The sequence below is a fragment of the Cebus imitator genome, unplaced genomic scaffold (genome assembly GCF_001604975.1).
Source record: "Cebus imitator isolate Cc_AM_T3 unplaced genomic scaffold, Cebus_imitator-1.0 Scaffold177, whole genome shotgun sequence".
NCBI lineage: Eukaryota > Metazoa > Chordata > Mammalia > Primates > Cebidae > Cebus > Cebus imitator.
This window is the reverse complement of record NW_016107492.1, coordinates 1,390,902-1,418,350: the sequence shown is the minus strand read 5'-3', so window position 1 is coordinate 1,418,350 and position 27,449 is coordinate 1,390,902. Positions and strand designations below refer to the sequence as shown.

The 27,449-nt window shown below is 39.5% G+C and overlaps 1 protein-coding gene and 1 long non-coding RNA gene across 4 annotated transcripts in view; one reads left to right on the top strand and one right to left on the bottom strand.

Moving 5' to 3' along the window:
* The window catches only part of ABCG2 (ATP binding cassette subfamily G member 2 (Junior blood group)), a 123,004-nt gene that overhangs the window by 30,819 nt on the left and 64,736 nt on the right, over positions 1 to 27,449 (bottom strand). For 2 of the 3 annotated variants that reach the window (XM_017545114.2, XM_017545115.2), the window contains exons 2-5: positions 13,093 to 13,322; positions 6,315 to 6,374; positions 5,193 to 5,307; positions 4,464 to 4,616 (exon numbers count right to left, since the gene is read on the bottom strand). In XM_017545114.2, the coding sequence (XP_017400603.1) occupies positions 4,464 to 4,616; positions 5,193 to 5,307; positions 6,315 to 6,374; positions 13,093 to 13,295 (531 nt within the window). In that variant the 5' untranslated portion in view covers positions 13,296 to 13,322. Of the gene's footprint in view, positions 1 to 4,463; positions 4,617 to 5,192; positions 5,308 to 6,314; positions 6,375 to 13,092; positions 13,323 to 23,493; positions 23,596 to 27,449 lie in introns of those variants that run through there. The other variant, XM_017545111.2, reaches the window with a different exon arrangement.
* The window catches only part of LOC108315667, an 18,321-nt gene continuing 16,671 nt past the window's right edge, over positions 25,800 to 27,449 (top strand). Inside the window, exon 1 of the long non-coding RNA XR_005202897.1 lies at positions 25,800 to 27,449. This exon is cut by the window's right edge and continues 57 nt beyond it. This is a non-coding gene — a long non-coding RNA (uncharacterized LOC108315667).

Below are 27,449 nucleotides of genomic sequence, written 5' to 3'. Positions count from 1 at the left end.
TGCTTTACAAGAGCTTCTGAAAGAACCAACTACAAATAGAAAGGAACAACCAGTATCAGCCTTTCTAAAAAATACCAAAAAATAAAGAACATCAATATAATTAAGAAATTGCATCAACTAAAGGGCAAAACAACCAGCCAACATTAAATGACAGTGTCAAACTCACATATATTGTCATTAATTCAAAATTTAAATCGACTAAATCCCCCAATCCAAAGACACAGACAGGCAAAAAAAGCCAAGACCCATTGGTATGCTACATCCAGATCCATCTCACATGCAAGGATACACAAAGACTCAAAACAAAGGGATGGAGAAAAATTTACCAACCAAATGGAGAGTAAAAATAAATAAATAGAAAGCAGGAGTTGCAATTTTTGCTGATAAAATACACATTAAAGCAACAAAGATCAAAAGAATCAAAGAAGGACATTACATAATGATAAAAGGATCAATGCAACAAGAAGAGCTAAAGATCCTAAATATATACGTACCCAATACAGGAATACCCAGATATATAAGACTTATAAGGATACTTGGACTCCCACACAATAAAAGTGGGAGACTTCAACATCAATATTAGACAGATCAATGAGACGGAAAGTTAACATCGATATTCAGGACTTGAACTCAGATCTGGAACAAGTAGACTTAATTAACATTTATAGAACTCTCCACTTAAATACACAAAATATACACTCTTATCAGTAGTACATCACACCTATTTACAGGTTTAAGTGAAATATTGGTTGGCTGCTTGTTAATTATTTTCTTCCCTCATTTTTTTTATGTCTCTATTATTAAACACAATTACAGGCATACCCATTTTTAGACTGCACTCTAGCCCGGGCAATAAAGCAACACCCCTGTTCTCTCTCCCTCTTCCTCTTTCTTTTTCTTCCTTTCCTTCATTCTTTTTTTTTATTCTTTCTCTTTCTTTCTTTCTCTCTTTCTTCCTCTAAAAAAAAAAGAATGAAAAGAAACAAACAAAGCCTTCAAGAAATATGGGACTATGTGAAAAGACTAAAGCTACATTTGATTGGTATACCTGAAAGTGATGAGGAGAATGGAACGAAGTCAGAAAACACTCTTCAGGATATTATCCAGGAGAATTCCCCCAACCTAGCAAGACAGGCCGACATTCAAATTCATGAAATACAGATAATACCACAAAGATACTTCTTGAGAAGAGCAACCCCAAGACATAAAATCATCATATTAGCCAAGGTTGAAATGAAGGAAAAAATGTTAAGGGCAGCCAGACAGGAAAGTCAGGTTACTCACAAAAGAAAACCTATCAGACTAACAATGGTCTCTATAGAAACCCTACAAGTCAGAAGAGAGTGGGGGCCAATATTCAACTTTCTGAAGGAAAAAAAATTTCAACCCAGAATTTCATATCCAGCCAAACTAAGTTTCATAAGCAAAGAAGAAATAAAATCCTTTACAGACAAGCAAATGCTGAGAGATTTTGTCACCACCAGGCCTGCCTTACAAGAGCTCCTGACAGATGCACTAAATATAAAAAGGAAAAATCAGTACCAGCCACTGCAAAAACATACCAAATTATAAAGACCATCAACACTATGAAGAAACTGCATCAACTAATGGTCAAAATAACCAGCTACCATCAATGACAGGATAAAATTCACACATAACAATATTAACCTTAAATGTAAATGGGCTAAATGCCCCAATTAAAAGACACAGGTTGGCAGATTGGATAGTCAAGACCCATAGGTATGCTGTATACAGGAGACCCATCTCACGTGCAAAGACACACATAGGGTCAAAATAAAGGGATAGAGGAATATTTACCAAGCAAAAGGAAAGAAAAAAAACAGGAGTTTCAATCCTAGTCTCTGATAAAACAGACTTTAAGCCAACAAAGATCAAAAAACACAAAGAAGGGCATTACATAATGGTAAAAAGATCAATGCAACAAGAAGAACTAACTATCCTAAATATATATGCACCCAATAATACAGGAGCACCCAGATCCATAAAACAAGTTCTTAGAGACCTACAAGGAGACCTAGACTCCCACATAATAATAGTGGGACACTTTAATTCCCCACTGTCAATATTAGACAGATCAAAGAGACAGAAAATTAACAAATATATTCAGGACTTGAACTCAGCTCTGGACCAAGCGTATCTAATATACAGAACTCTCCACCCCAAATCAACAGAATATACATTCTTCTCAGCACATCACACTTATTTTTAAATTGACCACAAAATTGGAAGTAAAACACTTCTCAACAAATGCAAAATTATGATAATCATAACAAACAGTCTCTCAGACCACAGTATAATCAAATTAGAATTCAGGATCAAGAAACTCACTTCAAAACCACACAACTACATGGAAACTGAACAACCTGCTCCTGAATGACTACCTGGTAAATAATGAAATTAAGACTGAAATAAATAAGTTCTTTGAAACCAATGAGAACAAAGATACAATGTACCAGAATATCTGGGACACAGCTAAAGCAGTGTCTAGAGGGAAATTTACAGCACTACATGCCTACAGAAGAAAGCGGGAAGGATTTAAAATTGATACCCTAACATCACAATTAAAAGAACTAGAGAAGCAAGAGTAAACAAATTCGAAAGCTAGCAGAATACAAGAAATAACTAAGATCAGAGCAGAACTGAAGGTGACGGAGACACAAAAAACCCTTGAAAAAAAAATCAATGAATCCAGGAGCTGGTTTCTTGAAAAGATTAACAAAATCGATAGACTACTAACTAGACTAATAAATAAGAAAAGAGAGAATAATCAAATAATCAAATACCATTTTATATTTATCAATATAAAATGATAAAGGGGATATCAACACTGATCCCACAGAAATACAAACTACCATCAGAGAACACTGGTCATCAGAGATAGTGGTCTATTGATTTTGTTAATATGTACACCTCTACACAAATAAACTAGAACATATAGAAGAAATGGATAAATTCCTGGACATATACATCCTCCCAAGACTAAACCAAGAAGAAATCAAATCCCTGAATAGACCAATAACAAGTTCTGAAGTGAAGGCAGTAATTAATAGCCTACCAACCAAAAAAAGCTCAGGACCAGAAGGATTCACAGCCAAATTTTACCAGAGGTAGAAAAAGGACCTGGTACCATTCCTTCTGAAACTATTCCAAACAACAGAAAAAAAAGAGGGATGCCTCCCTAACTCATTGTATAAAGCCAGCATCATCCTGATACCAAAACCTGATAGAGACATAACAAAAAAAGAAAATTTCAGGCCAATATCCCTGATGGGTATCGATACAAAAATCTTCAATAAAATACTGGCAAATAGAATCCAGGAGCACATCAAAAAGCTTATCCACCACCATCAAGTTGGCTTCATCCCTGGGATGCAAGGCTGGTTCAACATATGCAAACCAATAAACATAATCCACCACATAAACAGAACCAAAGACAAAAACCACATGATTATCTCAATAGATACAGAAAAGGCCTTCGATAAAATTCAACACCTTTTCATGGTAAAAACTCTCAATAAACTAAGTATTGATGGAACAAATCTCAAAATAATAAGAGCTATTTACAACAAACCAACAGCCAATATCACACTGAATGGGCAAAAGCTGGAAGCATTCCCTTTGAAAACTGGCACAAGACAAGGACGCACCCTCTCACGGCTCCTGTTCAACATATTGGAAGTTCTGGCCAGGGCAATCTAGGTTATATGCTCCTTATGAGAATCTAATGCCTGATAATATGTCACTGGTTTCCTATCACCTGCAAATGGCGTCATCTAGTTGGAGGAAAACAAGCTCAGGGGGCTCCCACTGATTACATATTATAATGAGTTATATAATTATTTCATTATATAGTACAGTGAAATAATAATAGAAATAAAGTGTACAATAAATGTAAGGCACTTGAATTATCCCAAAACCATCCCCCTACCCTGGTCCATGTAGAAACTGTCTTCCACTAAACTGGTCCCTGATGCCAAAAAAGTTGGGGACTGCTGATAGAGAGCAAGAATCCTTAGACTCTCATCACTTATCAATCCCACAAATATACCTCAAAAGCAATGGAATGAAGTCCCTTGGAGGAAGAGTAGCTAAAAGACAAAGAGAAAAAGAGGAAGAAAAAAAGTCAGTGCGGATACAAAATGGGATGTGACTTAAACCATGAGTAGGGGAGGAGCATAAGGAAAGGCCAGGTGATGAACACTTTCTCATACAACACCACATTGCCTCTCTTCAGGTGGAGAATTCAACCACTGTGGAGATTTTTTTTTCCAGGTTAATTTCCACATTCATATTACGTAACAAGCCGCTCTTCATACTGTTATGGGAAGCAACAACTTTTGACCATGCACATTATAAGGAACTTCTAAATCAGAGTCATTTTATCTACACAGGTGAGGTCCTATTTATGCTAGTCATGATGCTTTCAGTTTTTTCCACATTACCTTGGAATCTGCCACTTTATCCAGACCTAACTCTTGAATGACTCTGTTAATCCGTTCGTTTTTTTCACGATTCGACATAGTCGTTGGAAGCCGAAGAGCTGCTGAGAACTGTAAATTTTCTCTCACCGTCAGAGTGCCCATCACAACATCATCCTTAAGGCAAACAGCATTTTGATGAGACATAATGAGTCTTTTCTAAGACCATGACTGTTTAGCATATGTAACTTAATCCACAAAAATAACATAACAAAGGTAAAGTTCTAGTTAATGATGAACCTGCAATTCTACAAATGGCTGTAACTACATAGAAGTCTGCAAAGCCTGATATAATCATTTTACCCCTTATCTGTACACCCAAATAGAATGCAAGTAATTATATTAATTACCAGCAGACATTTCCAGACTGTTTCATACAAGGATTTGCCAAGATATCTTTCTAAGCTAGGGGAAAAAAAGGTGAAGGAAAGGCAAAAAAGGATAACAGCAGTATCTTTTAGAAATGATACAAAAACTACAGTTGGTATCATTGTCCTTACAAGGGCCATATTCCAGATGCTCCCTGCCTTTTCACATAAGTGTCTATGGGAAACTAACAAAAGCTGCTGTAAAAAAAAGTCAGTTCAATGATCATGTTACATAATCTATCGGAAGCACACTGAACTATCAGCCAAAGCTCTTACCCACATAGAAACTGAGGAAACAAAAAAATGCAAACCCACTAATACTTACTTGTACCACGTAACCTGAATTACATTTGAAATTGGCAGGTCTCAGCGCTCCATTTATCAGAACATCTCCAGATAATCCACTTGGATCTTTCCTTGCAGCTAAGACATCTAATAACCTGTAAGAGGACATACATGTTGTGGGTCTAATAATCTATAAGAGAATATATATGTTGTGGATTTTTTTCTCTCCAACACAGGGATATATCATACACGTTGTGGGGGTTTTTCCCTCCAACACAGGGATATATCTCATGGCTACTTTGAATCCAAATTCTGCTTTAGTTAGAAAATTAACTGGTTGCCCAGGCACAATGGCTCACACCTGTAATCCCAGCACTTTGGGAGACCAAGGCGGTGGGATCACCTGAGGTCAGGAGATGGAGACCATCCTGGCCAACATGGTGAAACCCCATCTCTACTAAAAATACAAAAAAATAGCTCAGTGTGGTGGCACGTGCCTGTAATCCCAGCTACTTGGGAGACTGAGGCAGGAGAATCGCTTGAACCAGGAAGTCAGAGGTTGCAGTGAACTGAGATCACGCCACTGCACTCCAGCCTGGCTATAGAGCAAGACTCATCTCAAATAAAAATAGAAAAAAAATTAACTGGTCAAGAAAGTCTGTGGTTTAACTAGAATTATATTTTTTTAAATTATCATCTTTCCCTTTCCATCAAACATTACAATAAAGCCCCAAAACATAAAGCAAGACACCATTGGCTGATCAAGCACAGATCTCCCAAAGAGACCTTCCAGTTGTCTGACCTTGGAGGTAGCAACACAGGCAATGTGCTCTTTTATCTAAGACTCATGCCTTTACTTACAACTTCTGCTCCCTTTCCCTACTTTCAATATTCTCCCATTCTTTTTCCTCCTCATTAGCTGATAACATGGTCAACTGCTACATGTCAATCACTTTATAAAGACCTATTAGTAAAGCTAACCTAATAAGACTACTGATCCTTGGGACAGAACCACACAAATACAGTTATCCACAGCACCTAGAACCAGACCTGATATGCACAGCAAATGCTCAATAAATACCCGCTCACACAAAACAGTGGCTTTTAAAAGCACATTCAAAGTGCACAGAAATAAAGCTTACTTATACTCTCTTATACTCACGAAGATTTGCCTCCACCTGTGGGTCCCAGGATGGCATTGAGGCCAGGTTTCATGATTCCACTGTAAACACAAAAACAGACTGATTTACCATTCCACTTTAAATCAGGTTCTATTAATTTAGGGTCTGCATTGAATATACTCAATGAAGGCTTATGAAATTACAAACAGAAAACAAGCACAAACCAGCTCTTAAAGAAAACAAAAAAACAGGCCAGGCATAGTGGATCAGGCCTATAATCCCAGCACTTTGGGAGACCAAAGCAGAAGGACTGCCTGAGGCCAGGAGTTCGAGACCAGCCTGGGCAACATAGGGAGATACTGTCTCTACTTTGAAAAAAAAGATTGTTGATTTGATGTGTAATAGACAACGGATGTTAATCACTGGTCAAGTCCTACAAGAAAAATGGCATAAATTCTTTTCACTTATTCTCTAACCCTTTTATATTTTCTGGAAAATAACATTCAACATTCCTTGAAATAACTAACAGATTCTTGTGAAGCATCTCTTACTGCTCTTAACACAGTGTGAAATATATGCCGTGTTCTGAGTACTGCTTGATGATCAGTACTGTATCTTCAAGTGGTCTCATTTGCTACCTAGTCAAATTCTACATGTTAATAAGTCACTTATTTGTGGAATACAGATAGACGTATTCTCACTGCTAAAATCTAATTAGCCCAAGAAGCATATAAGTAGAAATCCAGAGGCTAGGAAAAATCACTTCAGGATAAAAAGAAAAAATTACCCAAAGGAAATAAAAGGTCCTAATCCATTTAGAAAAGTAAAAGATATACCCTCAAGATATATCATTTTCTTCCTTTTTAAGAGTCAGAAAAATACACTGGAAAATTCCAAGTTTAGAAGCAGGAGGCATCACTTTTGTAAGGGCACCCTTTAAGAATATGAAGACATGGTACAGACAGAAAGCATGTTTCAAACAAAATGGGTGTCTGAGGGTAGTGGATATTCAGATAGAGTAGAATGGTGGGAAAATGTATGGCAGTGTTGACTGTGCTGAGACCCAAGAAGACAGAAAATAGTTTGATTTTATCCTAAAGATAGCAAGTAGAATGATAAGTAGAAGGAACTAGAGAAAGGAGAATTTGGTTAGGCACGGTGGCTCATGCCTGTAATCCCAGCACTTCGGGAGGTTGAGGTGGGGGAATCACTTGAGGTCAGGAGTTCCTAGACTAGCCTGGCCAAGATAGCGAAACCCCATCTCTACAAAAAATACAAAAACTTGCCAGGCGTGGTGGCAGGTGCCTGTAATCCCAGCTACTCGGGAGGCTGAGGCAGGAGAATCACTTGAACCCAGGAAGTGGAAGTTACAGTGAGCCAAGATCAGGCCACTGCACTCCAGCCTGGGCGAGACACCATATAAAAAAAAAAAAAAAAAAAGAAAGGAGAATTCAGGGTGGGGCCTGGCTTGGTCCTTTCAAAATACCAGTGTCTATGCCCAGTCTCTCCTTAGAATTGGCAAGTAGGTTACAATGTATTCTACAGAGAAAGTAACATCTACTCCAGATGGAAGGTCAAAGTCAAAGACTACTTCATTCACAAATAATGATTAGCACAGAGGCCAGCCCTATGATCCTATACAATTATGAGTGATAAGCAACTGCACCACAGTGCTTAAACCCAAGACGCCCTGAACATTTACTGCCTGTTGTCCTTGAACTGTCACAATTGTACAATGGCTGGTAGGTTGCAGGGTGAAATGTAGCTTGCACTTTGCTCTTTTAACTGGGGTATCTCTCACCAAAACACTGGACAAAGACAACAGGAATTAGGTAAACCAAGAGCAAGATATAACAGAAAAATCTCTTATTCTTTTGGTGGCCTTTCCCCTCTAATTTGTAAAACAACACACTAATGATTGAGCAAATTTTCAAGGTGCATTTATGTATAGCTCTTGATGCATCTTCTTTATAAATAGCTTCCTAATAACTGCCTCTAAAATTAGCATAGACTTGTTACTCACTAAGGCTTCATTGTCAGAAAAGCTTTCCAGGTTTCTAAAATACCTACTCAAAGAAAGACCCAGAGATCCTGAATGATTAACCAAAACCTCAACATGAATGTTCTAAGACAAAGAGCTTGGCTTACTACTTTGGCATGACACTGTGACATTACAGAAAACAACAGTATCCAGTCATAAATGCCAAGAGTTTCCACTGGGAGCAGTGGCTAATTCCAACTCCATCCACTTGACACAATGATCAAGTGTTTACTGTGTACATGCAAGATATTCTTCTAGGGCATGGGAGGGTTGAGAACAAAACAAACAAAGTCCAAGGACTTGAGGAGTTTACATTCTAGTTCAGGGACCAGCATTTTTCTTATACAAAGGGTTGTTGGAACAGGGCTGTGCTCATTCGCTTACGTATTACCTAGGGCTGCTTTCATGCTACACCAGAATTGAGTAGCTGCAACACAGATGCGTGGCCCCATAAAGCTGAAAATATTTATTAATACTATCTGGTCCTTTATGGAAAGAGCCTGCTGACTCCTGTTCTAGTCTATGGTCTATATCTCACTGACCTGCCCACTCCATCCTCCACCCTTTTAGCATCCTTGAAACTGCATTTCCCACCCTTATTTACTACTTTACAGCATTTGCGTGCAGGTTGGTGTCCTTCACTACACAGTAAAATCTGTCAACATGAACAGTGTGCCACAGTCAGCTCTCATACACTCCTGCCCATGACATACAGCACAGTGGTTATAGACCACTGAACAATAAACCTGGAACACAGGGAATCAAATTCACCCCCAAATTTCCTGTCACTTATATCACACTCTAGTGGATAATAATCAATCCCTTGGTCTTGACTCCAATTTAGGGTCTGGGCTCCTACTGAGTCTTCTAATCTTTTTATCACAGTGAAAGTGTGTTCTGAATCTCCCATTAGGCTTTAAGGCTTCTCTGAACAGCGGATTTATCTGTGTCTCTAGCATCTCACACAATGTCCTGCACTAGCAGGCATTCAAACTTTGTTGAATAAATAAATTTCTGCATTGTTATAAATGGGAATTTACTTCTAAAAAGACAAAAATGTTTTCACTTTTTAAAAAGTTGAGAGGAGATAGCTGGAGGGTGGGGAGATTGTTTATATTATGGAATATGAAAATCAGCAAGTACATCCTGAAGGTACATTCTTAAGGTAGTGGCCGATTTTCGTATTCTATAATATAAACAATCTCGCCACCCTCTCTTGTCAATTAGAGCTAGATTTTTCACTTTTTGAGATTTTACAAACATAGAAATATAGACAGAATCTTGAGGGTTTAGATTGGAATTGGAGACGTTAATGAGAAGTCATAGGTTTTAATCCATATATAAAGACAGCTATAGAAAGATAGAGATGGAAATTCCCAGGGTGCTACAGGAATGGTCACCCACTGCTCCTCCAGCTCCTCTCCCACCTGCTTTAGCCAGATCTGTATGTGCTTACACACGGGAGGTAGTTTTTTAAAAAGTTATACATGTATGTGTATGCACTTGTGTGTAAACATATACGTATAACATATATTCTCTAGGTCTCACTCCACTGAGAAAGCCTAGAAGCAATGACACAGATCTCCCACGGGATGACTCCTGCTCTCACACCCTCCTGCCTGTAATCCCAGCACTTTGGGAGGCTGAGGCAGGTGGATCACAAGGTCAAGAGATGGAGACCATCCTGGCCAACATGGTGAAAACCCATCTCTACTAAAATACAAAAATTAGCTGGGCGTGGTGGCACCAGCCTATAGTCCCAGCTACTTGGGAGGTTGAGGCAGGAGAATTGCTTGAACCCAGGAGGCGTAGATTGCAGTCAGCCAAGATCGTGCCACTGCACTCCAGCCTGGTGCCTGGCGAAGGAGCGAGACTCTGTCTCAAAATAAATAAATACATAATACATAAATACATAAATTTGAAACCATTTAAAATGTTATTAAACATTTTCCAAGAGTATAATGAATTTCTCTGAAGATAACAGGACATCCACATATCTATGGGAAAGAATAATTTTTTTCATAACATCTTCAGTGTTGATGAGGGAAAGCTCAAATGCTGGGTATTCTGACAAACTAAGCATAAGAGAAGGATTTTCCTAAGGCAGAAGAATCACAACTTTTTGAATTCTCATGGTCAGATTTTATTTTATCTTCTTGCCCACACAGGTTATAGTGACTTAGTTCTAGAAGTAAAATTACAAAATGTCTAGAAGTGAAATTACAAAATGTCATCAGCGTTTTTGGAATGCAGTTAATTTACCTATTTGAATGGTGATGGTGCTATCAAACACAAATCACAAGTAAGATAAGTGACAGCAGCCCTTCCCCTACCCCCAGAAACTGTATTGAGAGTTGGAGCCAGCAGATAGGAGAAAGACTGGAAATACTGCAGCCAAAAAAGGTATGATCTTTCTTGGGGATACTTAAACAGGAAATGTGAGTAAGCAAAAACACCAACCCTTGATGTCCTTTCAACTAAAACGTGAAAGAATTGTAAGACCTAATTGCATTTTTATAAGCCTAGTAAGTAACACAGTTCTATTCACACAGTAAGGATGAACTCATCTATTGCTATAATGCATGCCATTTGACCATTAAAAAAAAAAATGCGTGAAGCCTTGAGCAGATGAGACTTCTAGTGCATCAAGTTACTAATCTACTAGCTTTAAAAGATAAGATAAGCAAGATAAATGTACCCTCACAAAGTACATTTTTGTTTTTCTTTTGAGACAGGATCTCACTTTGCCACCCATTTGTACAGTGGGACAATTATATACAGCCCACTTCAGCCTCAATCTCCCAGATTCAAGCCACACTCCTGCCTCAGCATCCTGAGTAGCTGGGACTACAGGGGCATACCACCACACCTGGCTAATTTTTTTTATTTTTAGTAGAGACAACGTCTCTCTATCTTGCCCATGCCTGTGTCAAAATCCTGGGTTGAGGCAATCCCCCTGCCTTGGCCTCCCCAAAGAGGTAAGAGCATGAGCCACAATGACCAGCCTGCATTTTCAATATATCCAACCTGCACAAATTCAAGTCATTTGTTACCTTCTACCTCTCTCTGCAAAAAAACCTGATGTAACCAATATTTGCTTGATTATTACTTTACAAAGAGCTTGTCAGCTTTTGAAAACAGTTTAATTTATCCTGGCACGCAGTAAAAGATAAAAGCTTTGCATCACCTTTATTCTTTTACTCAGGTTTTCTTAACCTGCACAAGAATGCAACAAGAAAGTAGGCATGACAGCACGTGTTGCTGCGTACAGAAAGTTCTCATCCTGCCCAGCTCCTGGCATCAGCCCAGACAAGTCTCAGATCCCCATGTTTCTTTCCCACTTGGCCCCAAAATTTTCTCCCAACCTTGTCATTTCCTAGTCTTCCAAAAGGATTGACTGCTATGAACAGAAAAGACCACAGTCCTGTACAGAACATCAAGAACACATAAGAACATCTGATTCCATAAAGGTTTGTAGCCACACCTGGCCAAAGGGCTCATCTATAACCACTCCTCCATTTGCCTTGTCCAGGAGTAATTATTTCCCCCATTAAATGCACAAACAAAACATATAGGCCATGCTATCTGAGCAAACCCAAATATACTCCCCACACCACAGAGGTGAAGAATTGGAGTCAATTCTCTAGAACTCAGAAAAACAGTAATAACCCTAATGGCTAACATCTGTGAAGTAACAGAGACATCTGGAAGGGAGTAGCTTCTATAGAAATGCTCACTTCCCTCCTTGCTCTACCACCTACTTCACCACCCCATGATAAATTCAATGCTGGATGAAAAGAATGAAAGTTATAGTTACTAGGTTCTTTAAGGAATTAAATGCATTGATTTGGATCCTAAATTCTCCTCACTTTGGACTTCAACTGCATAACTTAAGCTAAACTCTAGTTGTCTTATATTTAAATATTTTCTGCCAGTTTGTATATTAGAGGGAAACATTAAATAAAATTGTTAGAGATTATAAACTACTAAAAATGGACCACCCATTTAAAACAAGTCTATTTGAAAAATAAAGTACTTTCACATTATACTGTCATTTCAGCCTCTTTGCCTTTAGAACATAAGGGAACATTTCACAGATTAGAAATGAAAGCTCAGAGATTACAACTATATGCCCATGATCAAAAAGCATATACAGCCAGGCCTCTTCCACCAAATCTCGAGTCTCACCCAGGAAAAATTAAATAACACATTGACTTAGTTTCTCAAACAAAAGTTGATTACATGTGGTACTTTTTTGTTTAGACAGAGTCTTGCTCTCTGGCCAGGCTGGAGTACAGGGGCACAATCCTGGCTCACTACAACCTCCAACTCCCCGTTCAAGTGATTCTCCTGCCTCAGCCTCCTGAGTAGCTGGGATCACAGGCATGCACCACCACACCCAGCTATTTTTTTGTATTTTTAGTAGAGACAGGGTTTCACCATGTTGGCCAGGATGGTCTCGATCTCCTGACCTTGGGATCTGCCCACCTCGGCCTCCTAAAGTGCTAGGATTACAGGTGTGAACCACCACACCCAGCCACATGTGATACATTTTTTTAAAAGCCTGGCAGTTACTTTGAGAGTTAAACATATACTTAATATGTGATCGAATTATTTCACTCCTAGTTTAGCCAAAACAAATGAAAGCATGTGTCTGTATATCTGTGTAAAGACTTGTACAAAAATGTTCATAGCCACTTTCTTAGAAATAGGCAAAACCTGTGAGGTTCACTGTAGGTAAATTAAAAAGCTATATTTTTAAAAGTTCATGTACATACTTGATATTCGACAGTATTTCTTTCTGAACTGGTTTTCGACCAGGTAGAAAGCCATTCTTCACTTTTACTCGATAGCAGATGTTATGAAAACTTAACACTGCTCCTTCAGCAAATGCCTTCAGATCGTTGGAAGTTGTCGAGGGGAAGCCATTGGTGTTTCCTTGTGACATTGGGATAAAAACTTCGATATTACTAGAAGACATCTGGAGAATTTTTGTCTTTTTGTTTTTCTGTAGGCAAAAAAGCAATCATAAGTTGACAGTCCAGATAAATGAGATTGCAAACACTAGATAACAATACACTTAAAACAGTCCATTTTCAAATGTGCAGCAATAAGTAGCTTGATTTCCAATGAACAGCCTATACCATTGTGATAAGAACATCCTAAAAACCTAAATGTGAAGACAGGCACAACTTTGAATGCATAAACTACAATTAAATGTCGAATATATCCCTAATAAGTAAATGGGCCCCTAATAAGTAAATAGGAAGGATATGAAAATTACTAAAAACTGACAAAGCTGGAAAAGGATGGGTGAGGGTTAGACTTGTCTGGGTTGAAAAGCATATTACGATGTTAGTCAAGTGCTGGGACAGGCTACATGATCATCATCAGAACCTCTGTATTTTTGTTTTTTTTTCTTTTGACAGTCTTGCTCTGTTAGCCAGGCTGGAGTACAATGGCATGATCTCAGCTCACTGCAACCTCCACCTCCCAGGCTCAAGTAATTCTCCTGTCTCAGCCTCCCGAGTAGCTGGGATTACAGGTGTATGCCACCATGCCGAGCTAAATTTTTGTATTTTTAGTAGAGACAGGGTTTCACCAGTTTGGCCAGGCTGGTCTTGAACTCCCGTCTCAGCCTCGCAATGTACAAGGATTATAGGCATAAGCCACTGTGCCCAGCCTATATTTTATTTTCAAGACCAGCCTGGCTAACACGGTGAAATCCCGTCTCTACTAAAAATACAAAAATTAGCCAAGTGTGGTAGCAGACACCTGTAATCCCAGCTACTGGGGAGGCTGAGGCAGGAGAATGGCTTGAGCCCAGGAGGCAGAGGTTGCGGTGAACGGAGATCGCCACTGCACTCCAGCCTGGGTGATAGAGTGAGACTCCATCTCAAGAAAAAAAAGAAGAAAAAAGAACCTCTGTATTTTTTTTAACTGGGGAGTTTTAGCATCATTACTATCAAATGGGGCTTAGCCAAGCAGTCCAAGACAGGAGAAATTTCTCTGAATTTATAGCTCCAGACTTTACACTGCTAGTTGTTATGTACCTTCAATCAGCAAAGAAAGTAAACTCCAAAACTGATTGCAATTACATAATCATTTCCTTAATGAACAAACATATTTAAATTCTAGGAAGATTTAAACTTAGGTATGAAAATCATTAAGTAAATCAAATCAAAAGTTAAGCAAAAAATTTAAAACAGAAAAAGAATGTTAAATATGTAAATAAAATGTGAAATATTTCATTCAACAAATTACAAAAGGCCTCAAAAAGATTTATTAGAGTAAGATCTTAAGACGAGCTTAATGGCTTGTGAAACAGGTTGGAAATGTTAACTTCAATAAATGTAGTTTTAATTTTTAAAAGTCAAAGTAATCCATGGCGAACTTTCTCTCCGCCTATGACAGAGTAGCTGTTCCAAACAGACAGTCCTTCTAAGCACAACAACAAATGTAGACAAAAAGTGTAAGAAGGAACCGTTGAAGAGTTCTGTCTGATAAAAGCAACCAAAGTGGCCAGGACGTGAGGAACCAAAATCCTGGAATGGAGGGACTGAAGCACTGAAATAAACTGCATTCTGCGTGCCCTTTCCTCTTGAGATAGGTAGTTGCACATGAAAATTGCACACACCTGGGGCACAGCTCAGAACAACTAAGCAAAAGGAAGCTGCCAGAAGGAATGAGTCTGTTTACTGAAGCCTCTACTATTTCTGAGCAAATATTTCAGCAGTCTCTCAGCACTAAGGAGACAAAATTTTGCTGGAGTTGAGGGCCTAGCAAAAAGGAGCCCTGGAAAGAGATCCCAGAAGCATTATCCTCTGGGAATGTGAGCAAACCAAAAAACCAGTCTCTGCTCAATCAAGGCAATCTGCTCAGGCTGCTAGAAGAAAGTTAAAGCCACTCTATAAGAAGGTGTCATGTAAATTTTCAATCAAAAATTGCCAGGCATTGGGAATCTCTCTGAATCTGCTGTGATTCTGAGGGCTGCCTGACTCACGAATCGTTAAGTTTAAAAATAATGAAAAAAAAATTTTTTAATTGCAAGGTATGCCAAAAAAAAGAACCTGATGTTCAAGAAGTGAGAAAATGGAAACCGACCCACAGGTAACGTGGATTGGAGTGAACAGACATTGACATTAAAACAAAAGATTGATGTGTTTAAGAAAATTAAAAGAAGGACTATCACCAAAGAACCAAGATCTACAAAAGCAAATGAAAATTAAGAACTCAATAGATGAGTTTAACAGCAGCTTTCCTAATTATGACACAAAATTGGAAAGAGAACTTAGTGAACTGGAAGACTGGTATACAGAAAACATTCAGGATGAAGATTATGAAGGATGAAAATCATTATCATGAAAGAGGGAAAAATCTCCTTATAAAAAAAATGAGAACTACATAAAAGAGTACAACAAACAAATGGGATAAGATGAAAAAGGTCTGTCATACACATTCCTGGAGACCTGAAAGAGGAGGGAAAATGGAGCAAAACATGTACTTAGACAGAATCAGTATTTGAAGAAATACTGGCCAGTATTTTCCAAAACTGACAAAGATATTAAGCTGCAGATTGAAGAAAACCTAGCAACACCACAGAGGATAAATACAAAACACCAAATCTAGGCTTATCATAATAAAACTGCCAAAAACCAAAGTCATCTCCTAATAACTGTTTCTGTAATCCAGAAACATACCATATTTACAAGTCTATTTATTTGGAGCCTGGAAAAGTAGAAACCTTTTAAAGACTGACATCCAGCAAATTCAAGGTACACGCATGGGTTTTAATCTGTGAACACAATGAATGGTAATCATTAGCCAAAATTCTGTTCTCTGGAAGCAGTGAAAGAGAAGACACAAATACAGTCAGCAGCCCTGTCCCTAAGTTCTGTATCTGAGGATTCAACCAATCGAAAATGGAAAATATTTAAAAATAGGGCATGGTGGTTCATGCCTGTAATCCCAGCACTTTGGGAGGTAGAGACAGGAAGATCACTTGAATGCAGGAGTTTGAGACCAGCCTGTACAACATGGTGAAATCCTATCTCTATCAAAAATACAAAAAATTAGCTGGGTATGGTGGTGCCCACCCATGGTCTCAGCTACTTGGAAGGCTGAGGCAGGAGGATCGCTTGAGCCCAGGAGGCGGACATTGCAGTGAGTCAAGATTGTGCCACTGCACTCCAGCCTGGGTGACAAAGCAAGACCCCATCTCAAAAAAAAAAAAAAAAAAAAAAAAAAAAAAAAAAAAATATATATATATATATATATATATTTAAATATATTTTTTTTTTTAAAATTAAAAAAAAAAAAAAAAAAAAAAAAAAAAAAAAAAAAAAAAAAAAAAAAAAAAAATATATATATATATATATATATTTAAAAATAAATATAAATGGATGGTTGCGTTGGTACAAAACATGTACAAAATTTTTTTTCATCATTATTTCCTAAACAATACAGTATCACAACTATATAACATTTACATTGTATTAGGTATTATAAGTAATATAGAGATGATTTAAAGTATATGGGACAATGCATGTACATTATATGCAAATACTATGCCATTTTATATCAGGAACTTGAGCATATGTGGATTTGGGTGTCCGAGGGGAATCTTGGAACCAATTCCCCATGGATCTCTAGATATAACTGTAATGTATGTAATATATGGACTTCACACCTTTAAAAAATTTTAAACCATCTCCTCATGTCTTCAGAAACCAAAATACACCAATTCCAACACCAGCAATCACTTCTCCTACTGCCATCCCCATTTGATGTTCATTCAGCCACTGAGGACCCTTTCTAACCTTCTCTCAAGACTTCTTAAAAGTATCAAATAATTTATTGCTTGAATTTAAATAGGTCACTGACTCAAGATGGAAATTTTAAAGAGACTTTGTGAGGCTTCCACAAACAAAAGGCAACAACTAGAGCTAAAGTACCCAAAAAAAGAGTGATCACCCACGCCCATACAAGACAGGGGGTAACAATTATAAATTCAATCACAGTCTTGGAAGTGTGTGCAGAGAAAGAGTTTGCCTTTCTCGTGATAAGATTAAATGCATAATTCACATTAGCCAAGAATGGCTTCATTCCTGGCTGGGACTCTAATAATCTTCCTTGGGGCGATGCAGGGCCTTAGTCATTCATGAGTCACAAACCAAGTGATGAGTCACAAACCAAGTGATTAGACAGGTATAACCAAGGCACCATCCAGCTGAAGCACGTTACACCAAAAAGAAAGGAGAAAACTAAACCAAACTTCAATTCTTTTCTTTTTGGAGATGAAGTCTTGCCCTGTCACCCAGGCTGGCATGATTTCAGCTCACTGTGACCTCCGCCTCCCGGGCTCAAGAAGTTCTCCTGCCTCAGCCTCGTAAGTAGCTAGGACTTGCACACCACCACACCCAGCTAATTTTTTGTATTTTAGTACAGATGGGGTTTCACCATGTTGCCCGGGCTAGTCTCAAACTTCTGAGCTCAGGCAATCCACCCACCTCAGCCTAGCAAAGTGCTAAGATTACAGGCATGGGCCACCGCGCCCAGTGCCCAAACTTTAATTCTAACACCAATATGGATCAATACACTTACTCTAAGAAAAAAATATAGTAAGGACTAAATAAAGAAAATATAACAACTCAGCACCAGACTCATCTCAAAGTGCCCCATCTCTAATTAATATAGTATTCTGGGTCTAGGGAATTCTTTAAATGTAGCAAGTACCTTTAAGCAAACACCAGTCTTTTCCCTATGTTCAGAAGCTTTCTGGTCATGTGTGCTGCTCTCATTGAATTAGCATCATCTTTTTATATCAAGGAAAATACCCAATCACACAACTAGATGTCCCTACAACAAAAATCAACCTCCCACCTGTTGCTGTTTCCTTATTTGCAGACTACTTGCTAATGCTAATCCGTTTTTTTTCTCTTTCTGTGTCCTAGACAGCCTGCAAAGATCTTAAGTAAAATGAAGCCTCCAAATGGCTTTACACCTTGCCTTATCCCAGCCTATTCATGTTATCTGGCCTGATTACGTGTCTTAGCCAACTCCAAAAGCCCTTTCAAATGAGACAGAATAGCTTTGCATATGGAGATTCCCCAGCTTTCCTGTACCTTTCCTGCTGGCCTACCTATATTATTCATACCTCTGCCTCTCTTGTTGCTTTCTAACTAGCAAGGCCACATTTTTACTTTGTTTTTTTTTTAGACGGAGTTTTGCTCTTTTTAGATGGAGTTTCGCTTTTGTTGCCCAGGCTGGAGTGCAATAGTGCAATCTCAGCTTACTGCAACCTCCGCCTCCTGGGTTCAAGTGATTCTGCTGCCTCAGTCTCCCTAGTAGCTGGGATTACAGGTGGATGCTAATTTTTGTGCTTGTAGTAGAGACAGGGTTTCACCATGTTGGTCAAGGCTGGTTTCGAACTCCTGACCTCAGGTGATCCGCCCGCCTCGGCCTCCCAAAATGCCGTGATTATACGAGTGACCTACTATGCCCAGCGCATTTTTACTTTTTTGAGAAGTTTAAACATTTGTCTTCAATATATGCTGGTACTCTATTATAATCAAAATGATAATCTGCATTAAAGATACCATATTTCTCTATTTTTTTTTTACCTTTATCAAACTCTTAATTATACAGACCACTCTTTACAATTGGAAAACTCAAACTGTGCAACTCAAAACAGCATTTTCATACAATGAAATCTGAGACAGCTGGAACTATTGCACATGTTGGTAAAAGCCAAGATAGTCTCTAGTTGAGAATTCCAGACTTCCATTTTTTTTTCCTAGGATGACACTAGTATATGAAGTTTCACTCTACAGTTTCACTCTATAGGGCATGCTGCATAAGTTATACACCTCTTTAAACTGTTTACTGAGGTTAATCCCAAAAGATAGCAATCCTGAGCAGTTAGGGACCTCACATCACTGTCAGATGATTGCTACAAATTTAACAATGGAAAGGAAAAGGAACACAAAATCTGAAGTTTCACTTCCATAAATTGTTTCTTGTCTTTAAAAGGTATTATCTTTTAAGGTATTCCCTTTAAAAGGTTGATCCATGGGTTTCCATGTTGTCTCTGATTTGACAGATCATAGAGATTAGGAAGCACCATTAAGAGATGTGTAATTTGACAAAGCTGAAAATTAGCAACTTTGTTCATTCCCACAAATACTACAACAAGCCACTTACAGACAATAATCTGGTTCCTGATGTGTAAAAAATCTACAAATAGAGCCCAAAAAAGTGATTTATTATGTATTGCAGTTCAATATCACTGGGTAAGACTAATGAAAATTATCTATTCAGCTTTCCACTTTCTCTAGCAACATGTAAGAGAAATAAGGGAGAAAAAAAGTAAGAGCTCACCACTAGATATATGTAGTTGCTACTCTGCACTTGAAATGTGGCTCATGTGACTGAGAAACTCCATTTTCAATGCTACTTAATTTCGATTCACTTAAATTCAAATACCCCTTGGGCTGGTGGCTACAATATTGGACAATGCAAATCTAGTGTTTATTCTTTTAAGATACATTTCTTACCCTTGGGCTACTGTATAAAGCAAGTTTATAATACCATAAAAGATACATATAGGCCAGGTGCAGTGACTCACACTTGAAGTCCCAGCACTTTGGGAGGCCTAGGGGGGTGGATCACAAGATCAGGAGTTTCAGACCAGCCTAGCCAACATGGTGAAACCCCGTCTCTCCTAAAAATTAGCTGGGCGTGATGGCACACCTGTAGTCCCAGATATTTGGGAGGCTGAGGCGGGAGAATCGCTTGAACCCAGGAGGCGGAGGTTGCAGTGAGCCGAGATCACGCCACTGCACTCCAGCCCAAGTGACAGTGACAGTGCAAGACTCTGTCTCAAAAAAAAAAAAAAAAAGATACATGTAGTTGCTGTATCTTCCATCAGACAAACTCATTCTGAGTTTCAAAATAGCACAAAACTCTGGTAGTACTATTGTATTTCTTTCAAAAATAAGTAAGTGCTCTATACTTCAGGTTGAGAATAACAAATCTGTAAGGTAAGCAAGTGTGGCAATAGCCGAAAAGAAAATGCCTAATTCTTTAGAACTATCTTTTAAACGACTGCTAAACTGAACTCAACCCCTTTCCTCAAGCAAAACAAGTGAGGAGAACCCCAAAGAGTTAAAAATACTGATCTCTAAATAGAATTCACATTTACCAAAATGACATTTTTTCACCAAACATAACATTCCCATTTCTTAAGTAAGTTTCATAGTTTTACTCAGAATTTAAAATGCCAATGGGAGGTCAGTGAAAGAAAAACTGGCCAGGTAAAGTGGCTTAGCCTGTAATTACAGCACTTGAGGAGGCATGATTAAATATTTCTCACTCCTGGGCTCAAGTGGTCCAGGAGGCGGGCGGATCACTTGAGCCCAGGAGTTTGAGACCAGCCTGGGCAACATGGTGAAACCCTGTCATGTTGGGGTTATTTTTTTACAAAAAAAAAAATTAAAACCCATTATTTTTTATAAAAAGCTTAGCCAGGCATAGTGGTACACACCTGTGATCCTACCTAATGGGAAGGCTAAGGTGAGAGGATCCCTTGAGAGTCCATGAGATAACAGCTGCAGTGAATCGTGACTGTTCCACTGAAATGCAGCCTAGGCAAGAGTAACTCTGTCGAAAAGAAAAGAAAAAGGTGAAGGAAGGGAGGGAGGGAGGGGACAGAGGAAAGAAATGAAGGAAAGAGAAAGATGGAAAGAAAAGAGAAAGAAGAAAGAGAAAGAAAGAAAGAAAAAGGAAGGGAGGAAGGAAAGAAGGAGGGAAGGAAGGAAGAAAAGGAAGGAAGGAAAGAAAAGAAAGAAGAAAGAAAAAGAAAACCTAAAGAATCCATTTAACCCTTCCAGGCACCCTCGAGGGCTTCCCTATAAAAGTACCAAAGAGCCTGGCACCGTTGTGACCAAAGTCCCAGCTGTGAGGCTGAGGAGGGAGGATCTCTTGAGCACAGGAGATCAGCTTGGGCAACATGAAAGACCCTGTGTCAAAAAAAGTCCCTAAGATCTCTAGCAATATATGCCAGTATTTAGATTATAGCTTTAACAATTCCCCAATAAAACGTCCTGCAAGCTTGGGTCACAGAGCATGAACTTTATTTTGATTCGTGCTCTTTGCCCTCATGTATATCCTATGCTAAGTACATAGAAAAATGATATTTATAAAAGTATTTCCTTTAGACTTCCTTGCAAATCTGCAATTTCTGAAAGTCATATTTGCATTTGAAAATTGAATTTCCCTAGAGATGCTGGCTATCATAAAAGCAGAGACCTGATATCTACTATTTTCGTGTTCTTCAGAGTTACTCATACCCTGTTCTCAGTTATTTCTATTGAAAGATTAAATTAATGTGTCATACTCTGTGGCAAGGTAGTTCATGCCTGTAATCCCAGCACTGTGGGAGGCCAAGGAGGGTGGGATCACCAGAGGTCAGGAGTTCAAGACCAGCCTAGCCAATATGAAACTCTGTCTCTACTGAAAATACAAAAAATAGCCTGGCGTGGTGGCGGGTGCCTGTAATCCCAGCCACTTAGGAGGCTGAGGCAGAAGAATCACTTGAACCCATGAGGCAGAGGTTGCAGTGAGCTGAGATAGTGCCACTGCACTCCAGCCTCGGCAGCAGAGCAAGACCGGTCTCAAAAAAAAAAAAAAAAAAAAAAGGAAGTATCAACATCATGTACCCAATATGACACACTGAGATAGAAACTTTACTTCTGTAACATTTTTCCCAAAATATGGAACATTCATCTAATCATGACAGTAAACATCAAACAAATACAAATTGAGGGGCATTCTACAAATTAACTGACCAGGTCTTCTTCACCAGTGTCACCAGGAAAAAACAGCGAAAGACTGTGGAACTGTCACAGATCAGAGAAAATTAAGGATATTTAGCAGTTAAATACAAAGTGAGATCATTGATTCGAACCCGGGCAGAAAAAGGACGGTGGAAAGACAAGTGAAATCCAAATGAAGTCTGTAGTTTAGTTCATTTTATTATAGTAGCATGCCCATTTTATTAGTTTTTTTTAATTTGCAAATTTTCAGTAACTCTCAAATTATTTCAAAATTAAAAGTTATTATAAAGTAAATAATAAAATAACCAGTATGTTTCAATGTTTATAATGGGAGAGTAATGTTAGACTTAACGTGCCATTTTTGTTGTTGAAATCTTCCTCACCAAGATCAATACAATCCAGTCAAAGCTGTACTCTAAAAGCGTTGTTTTGTAATGAATATCACATCAGAAACATCTCTTCCTTTTTACTCTGGCGTATTGACCGCTAGCTGACATTCAAATGATAGGAGAGCTGTGAGATCCTCCTAAAAACCAAGCTTGAGGGGATGTCTCTAGCACTGAGAGGGGAGTGAAAGCACTCAACCCTTTATGTTCTTGAGATAGGTAAATGACAAATTATTCGTCAATCTTTTTAAAATACTAACATTAACAAATTTTTCCTCCACCTATAGTAACTTCCATGCTCAGTGGGTTTTTATCCATCCAATATCAACTTTAGCTTCATACATTTGGAGAAAGGCCAAGAGTTTTACAAACCCACATTTAACACACTATGGAACCCCGAATCAGTTTGCACCAGAAAATCATTTGCTGAAAAACCACTTGAATTGTCAGTTTTAAATTGCACACCCACTTTCAAATGAAACTGAGAGAGGCTAAAAAACGTAGCCATCTCTTTTCAACGGTTATCTATTTTCAAACAAATACATACACAATGCCCGCCGACCTTTCCAAACACACACCCTCAGCGCATTGGCTTTTACAATCTACTCACTCAGCTTAACAGCGCTCGGTCTTAGCCAGAGGCTCAGGATCTCAGGATGCGCGCGCTCAGAGGCAGAGCTTTAACAATCATTGATGTAAATGATGTCAGCTGGACCGTCCAAACAAACCCCAAAAGCAGCAGTGTACCCTTAACAAGGCCACCAAGATTGTGCACAGTGCATTCCCAAATCCTCCCCAGCTCCTCTGCAGGCTGCCTCCTGGCCAAGTCTCAATCTCAGCGGGAGTGGCAGGAACTGCCGCTTCCCTCCTGCGCGCCCGGAACCGTTTGTGTGGGCACAGCCCCTTCCCAGGACCACACCAGGCGTGCCCACGCCCTCCCCTGGCGCCGGACACTCACCCGCGTGGCGGTCCGTGAGGACACTATCGGAACCAGCGGCGGTTGGCTGCCTCAGGAGACCCGGACATCGAGGGTGTGAGCTCAAGCAGCGCCTCGGGCTGTGGACAGTCAGAGCTGAGCGCTGTGGCCCCTCCCCCGTGTGCCTGGTTTCCCCTGGGTCGGGGTTCGCCTGCCGGGGTTAGGCGTGGCACCGCCTGCCTGGCCGCGATAACCGCCCTGCGACCCCGCTGAGAGCGCACACATGTCCCGCGGCGCTGAGCTGCCTGCTGGACAGGAACCGCCCTCCCAAGGGACTAGGGTCACCGAGACGACTATGCCGGGACACGCAGGGACAAACCAAATGGGGATGGTACGAAATGGAGCCGGGTCATTAACTCCGAGAATCACCTGGCGCTCATTGGGCTGATACCTCGTCTGATCTAGTTGGGCTTGATCGCCGCCAGCAGCTGGAGCGCCGAAGCACCGGGGACGCTGACCCACAGGTTGGCCAGCCACAAGCGCTCCTGCTCCTCATCCCCAGAGCAAGTAAGTGGGTGGTTTCTGGTGAATGGGCTTCTAAGAAAGTGGATGCTTGCGCCCCAGGGCCTAAAAAAATCAGGGACTGAATCTAACCCAGTTAGGGAAAGGGGAGAAACTTTGAATGAAAATATTACCATAGTTTAAATATTATTCTTCACACTCCTGTGATTGACGTACTTCTGTGCAATATTCTGATTGTGTGGAAAGGCTGGAAAATGATTGTTTAGGTTTAGGAAACGGGCCGTGAGGTTTTGTGAGTGTAGCTATTCAATAATCTACCTTTCGGGTATATGCGTCTACCCTAGGAAATTAGTACCTGCATGCAGATATTTTCTGGTTTGCATTTACAAACAAAAATCATAATATCACTTAAACTGTTTAAATCAACACTAGGAATAACTATTAATTGTTCACCCAATGCAGGAAAGTTTTAGCTAGGAAGCTTACATTAGAAATTTGACTGTACATAATTTTTTAAAGAATTTTTAAAATACCATACCGCATGCTTTTTAAAAGAACTTTAAGGTATATATTCATGATGCGCCCCAACATTTGGGTAAAATTATTCTTTTGAATTAACTTCTGTCAGTTTCAAGACCTTTAAAGACCCATATAGAAATACATTTTAGTCATACTTCATTTTAAGAAAAAATTAAGGCCATCGTTGTGGCTCATGCCTGTAATCACAGCACTTTGGGATGCCAAGGTAGGTGGATCACTTGAGGCCAGGAATTCGAGACCAGCTCGGCCAACATGGCGAAATCCTGTCTCTACTAAAAATACAAAAGTTAGCTCGGTGTGGTGGCAAGCCACTTGGGAGGCTGTAGTCATAATCCCAGCTACTCAGGAGGCTCGGGAACAAGAAGCGCTTGAACCTGGGAGGCAGAGGTTACAATGACCCAAAATCCTACCACTGCACTCCAGCCTGAGCCACAGAGTGAGACTCAGTTTCAAAAAAAGAAAAAGAAAAAAAAAAATTAAGATAAAAATTTTTTTTAAATTATACTTTAAGTTCTGGGGTACATGTGCAGATGGCGCAGGATTGTTACATAGGTATACACATGCCATGGTGGTTTGCTGCATCCATCCCCATGTCATCTACATTATATATTATAAAGTTTTCAGACCTGGCCTTTAATGATTGCGAAAACTGAAAAGTCTCCAAAGAATAAATTTTACTTTAATTTTCTTTTTAGCTCACCCAGACAAGTGAAAAGAATAAAATTTTATGATACCAGAAAAAGTGAAAACATTTCCACCAAGATCTGAAGGCACTAAGGAGGAGACCTAATAAAAATGGAGAAAACACACATGAAATTGATATGAAGCACATTTTTAAAAATGAGTGCTAAGTTGAACATAGCATTCTGTAATTATGTAAAATAAAAACAAACCAAAACCCTAAACATAGAGGTCAGGCACGATGGCTTACACCTATAATCCTAGCACTTTGGGAGGCCAAGGTGGGTGGGTCACCTGAGGTCAGGAGTTCGAGACCAGCCTGGCCAACATGGTGAAATCCCGTCTCAATTAAAAATACAGAAATTAGCCAGGCATGATGGTGCATGCCTGTAATCCCAGCTATACTAGAGGCTGAGGCAGGAGAATCGTTGGAACCAGGGTGGCAGAGGCTACAGTGAGCCAAGTTCACGCCACTGCACTCTGGCCTGGGCAACAAAGCAAGACTCCATCTCACAAAAAAAAAAAAAAGAAAGAAAGAAAAGAAAATTGCGGGGCAAGGAGTGGTAACTAACCCCTGTAATCCCAACACTTTGGGAGGCAGAGGCCACCTGCATTCCTTGGCCCTTTTCTCCATCTTCAAAGCCAGCAGCATAGCAGCCCTGTGACCCTGCTTCTGTCATCACATCTTTGATTTTCCTCTGCCTCCCTCTTCCACCTTTAAGGACCCTTGGTATTACAATGGGCCCACCGGATAAGCCAGGATAATCTTCCTATTTTAAAGTCATTTGATTAACAATCTTCATTTCATCTGAAACCTTTAATTCTCCTTTGCTAAGTAACCTATCATTCACATTCTAGGGAATAAGACATGGACACATTTGAGAGGCCATTTCTTCTGCTCACCACTAGGCCACAGGAAATGAAAGCAGATGCTAATGGAGGAACCCACTGTCACCCACTGAGTTGGTATGAAGAATATTTTAACTGAAACATTTAAGATACAGCAGATACAGAAAGAAGCCTTTCTGGAGCTTCCCTTCATTTGACTAAAGGCAGAGCTTTCAGAGAGTGAAGCTGCCATAAATTCCCTCTTGGGGAGCTGCACTGCCAGTAAGGAGACTTCACTGCCAAGAAGAAAGCTCCACTGCCAGGAAAGAGACCACTTGCACCAGAATGACAAATTGCATAACCGAACATAATCACAAATTGTCATATCTTCATTTGTTTCCCTAAAATCCCATTTGTCTTTCCATAAAAGCATATTTGTTTTCCCATAGATCCCTTTCTCTCCTCCTCCCTTTTCCCATATTGTTGGCATATAAACTCTCATCTCTAACTGTACAGAGAGCCTCTTCAGCTGAATAAGTGTAAATAAACTTCGTATGTTCTGTTAATCCATCTATTGCCAATTAATTTACTGGCCCCCAAGCACTGGACCTAAGTTGGCAGAAGAGTTTCCTCCCAACACTAATATGAGACAAACTGCACAGCAACGCCAAGGCCCCTATGATGGGACTCTATAAACAGTGGTTTGAAAGCTGCAAATGGGCATGGCTTTCTCATTCACAAATATGTGAAGGTAAAGGGTTAGATAAATTCTAGGGTATGGTTTTGCTGGGTGGGTAAGGCAATAGAAAGATGAAGCAAAGGAGTTGTGTAAGTGAAGTGATTCATCATCATAGGAAAGTGAAGTACATGGAGGGGTCACATGGAGATGGCAAGAGCTGAAACAGGAAGATCAGGTCACTGAGTGGGATACTGGCATTTAATATTCACATCCCAGGTTTTGATAAGGCCCCACGGTTTAAACACGAGAGTGGGTTATGGAAGTAGAAGGGAAGCATATTTGTTTTAAATTGCTTGAGTAACAAATTACCATCAAGTTAGTGTCTTAAAACAATACCCATGTATTATCTCCCAGTTATGGAGGTCAGAAGTCTAGATTAGGTTAGGCTCTGCTCAAGGTATCAATAGGCCAAGTAAAAGTGTTAGCCAGCTGAACTCTTAGCTGAAGGCTCTTTACTAAAGAACCAAGCAGAGTCAGGTTGTTGGCAGAATCCATTTCCTTTTGGTTACAGGACTGAGTTTCCTGTGTCCTTGCTGAATGTCAACCAGGGGCACACTCAGCTCCTCCAGACTGCCTGCATTTTCTTCCCAGGTGGCCCCTCCACTTTCAAAACAGTTTGGGTCCTTCTCAAACTTTGAATCCAACTGTGCCTTCTGCTTTTTCTTCTTCTTCTTTTTTTTTTTTTTTT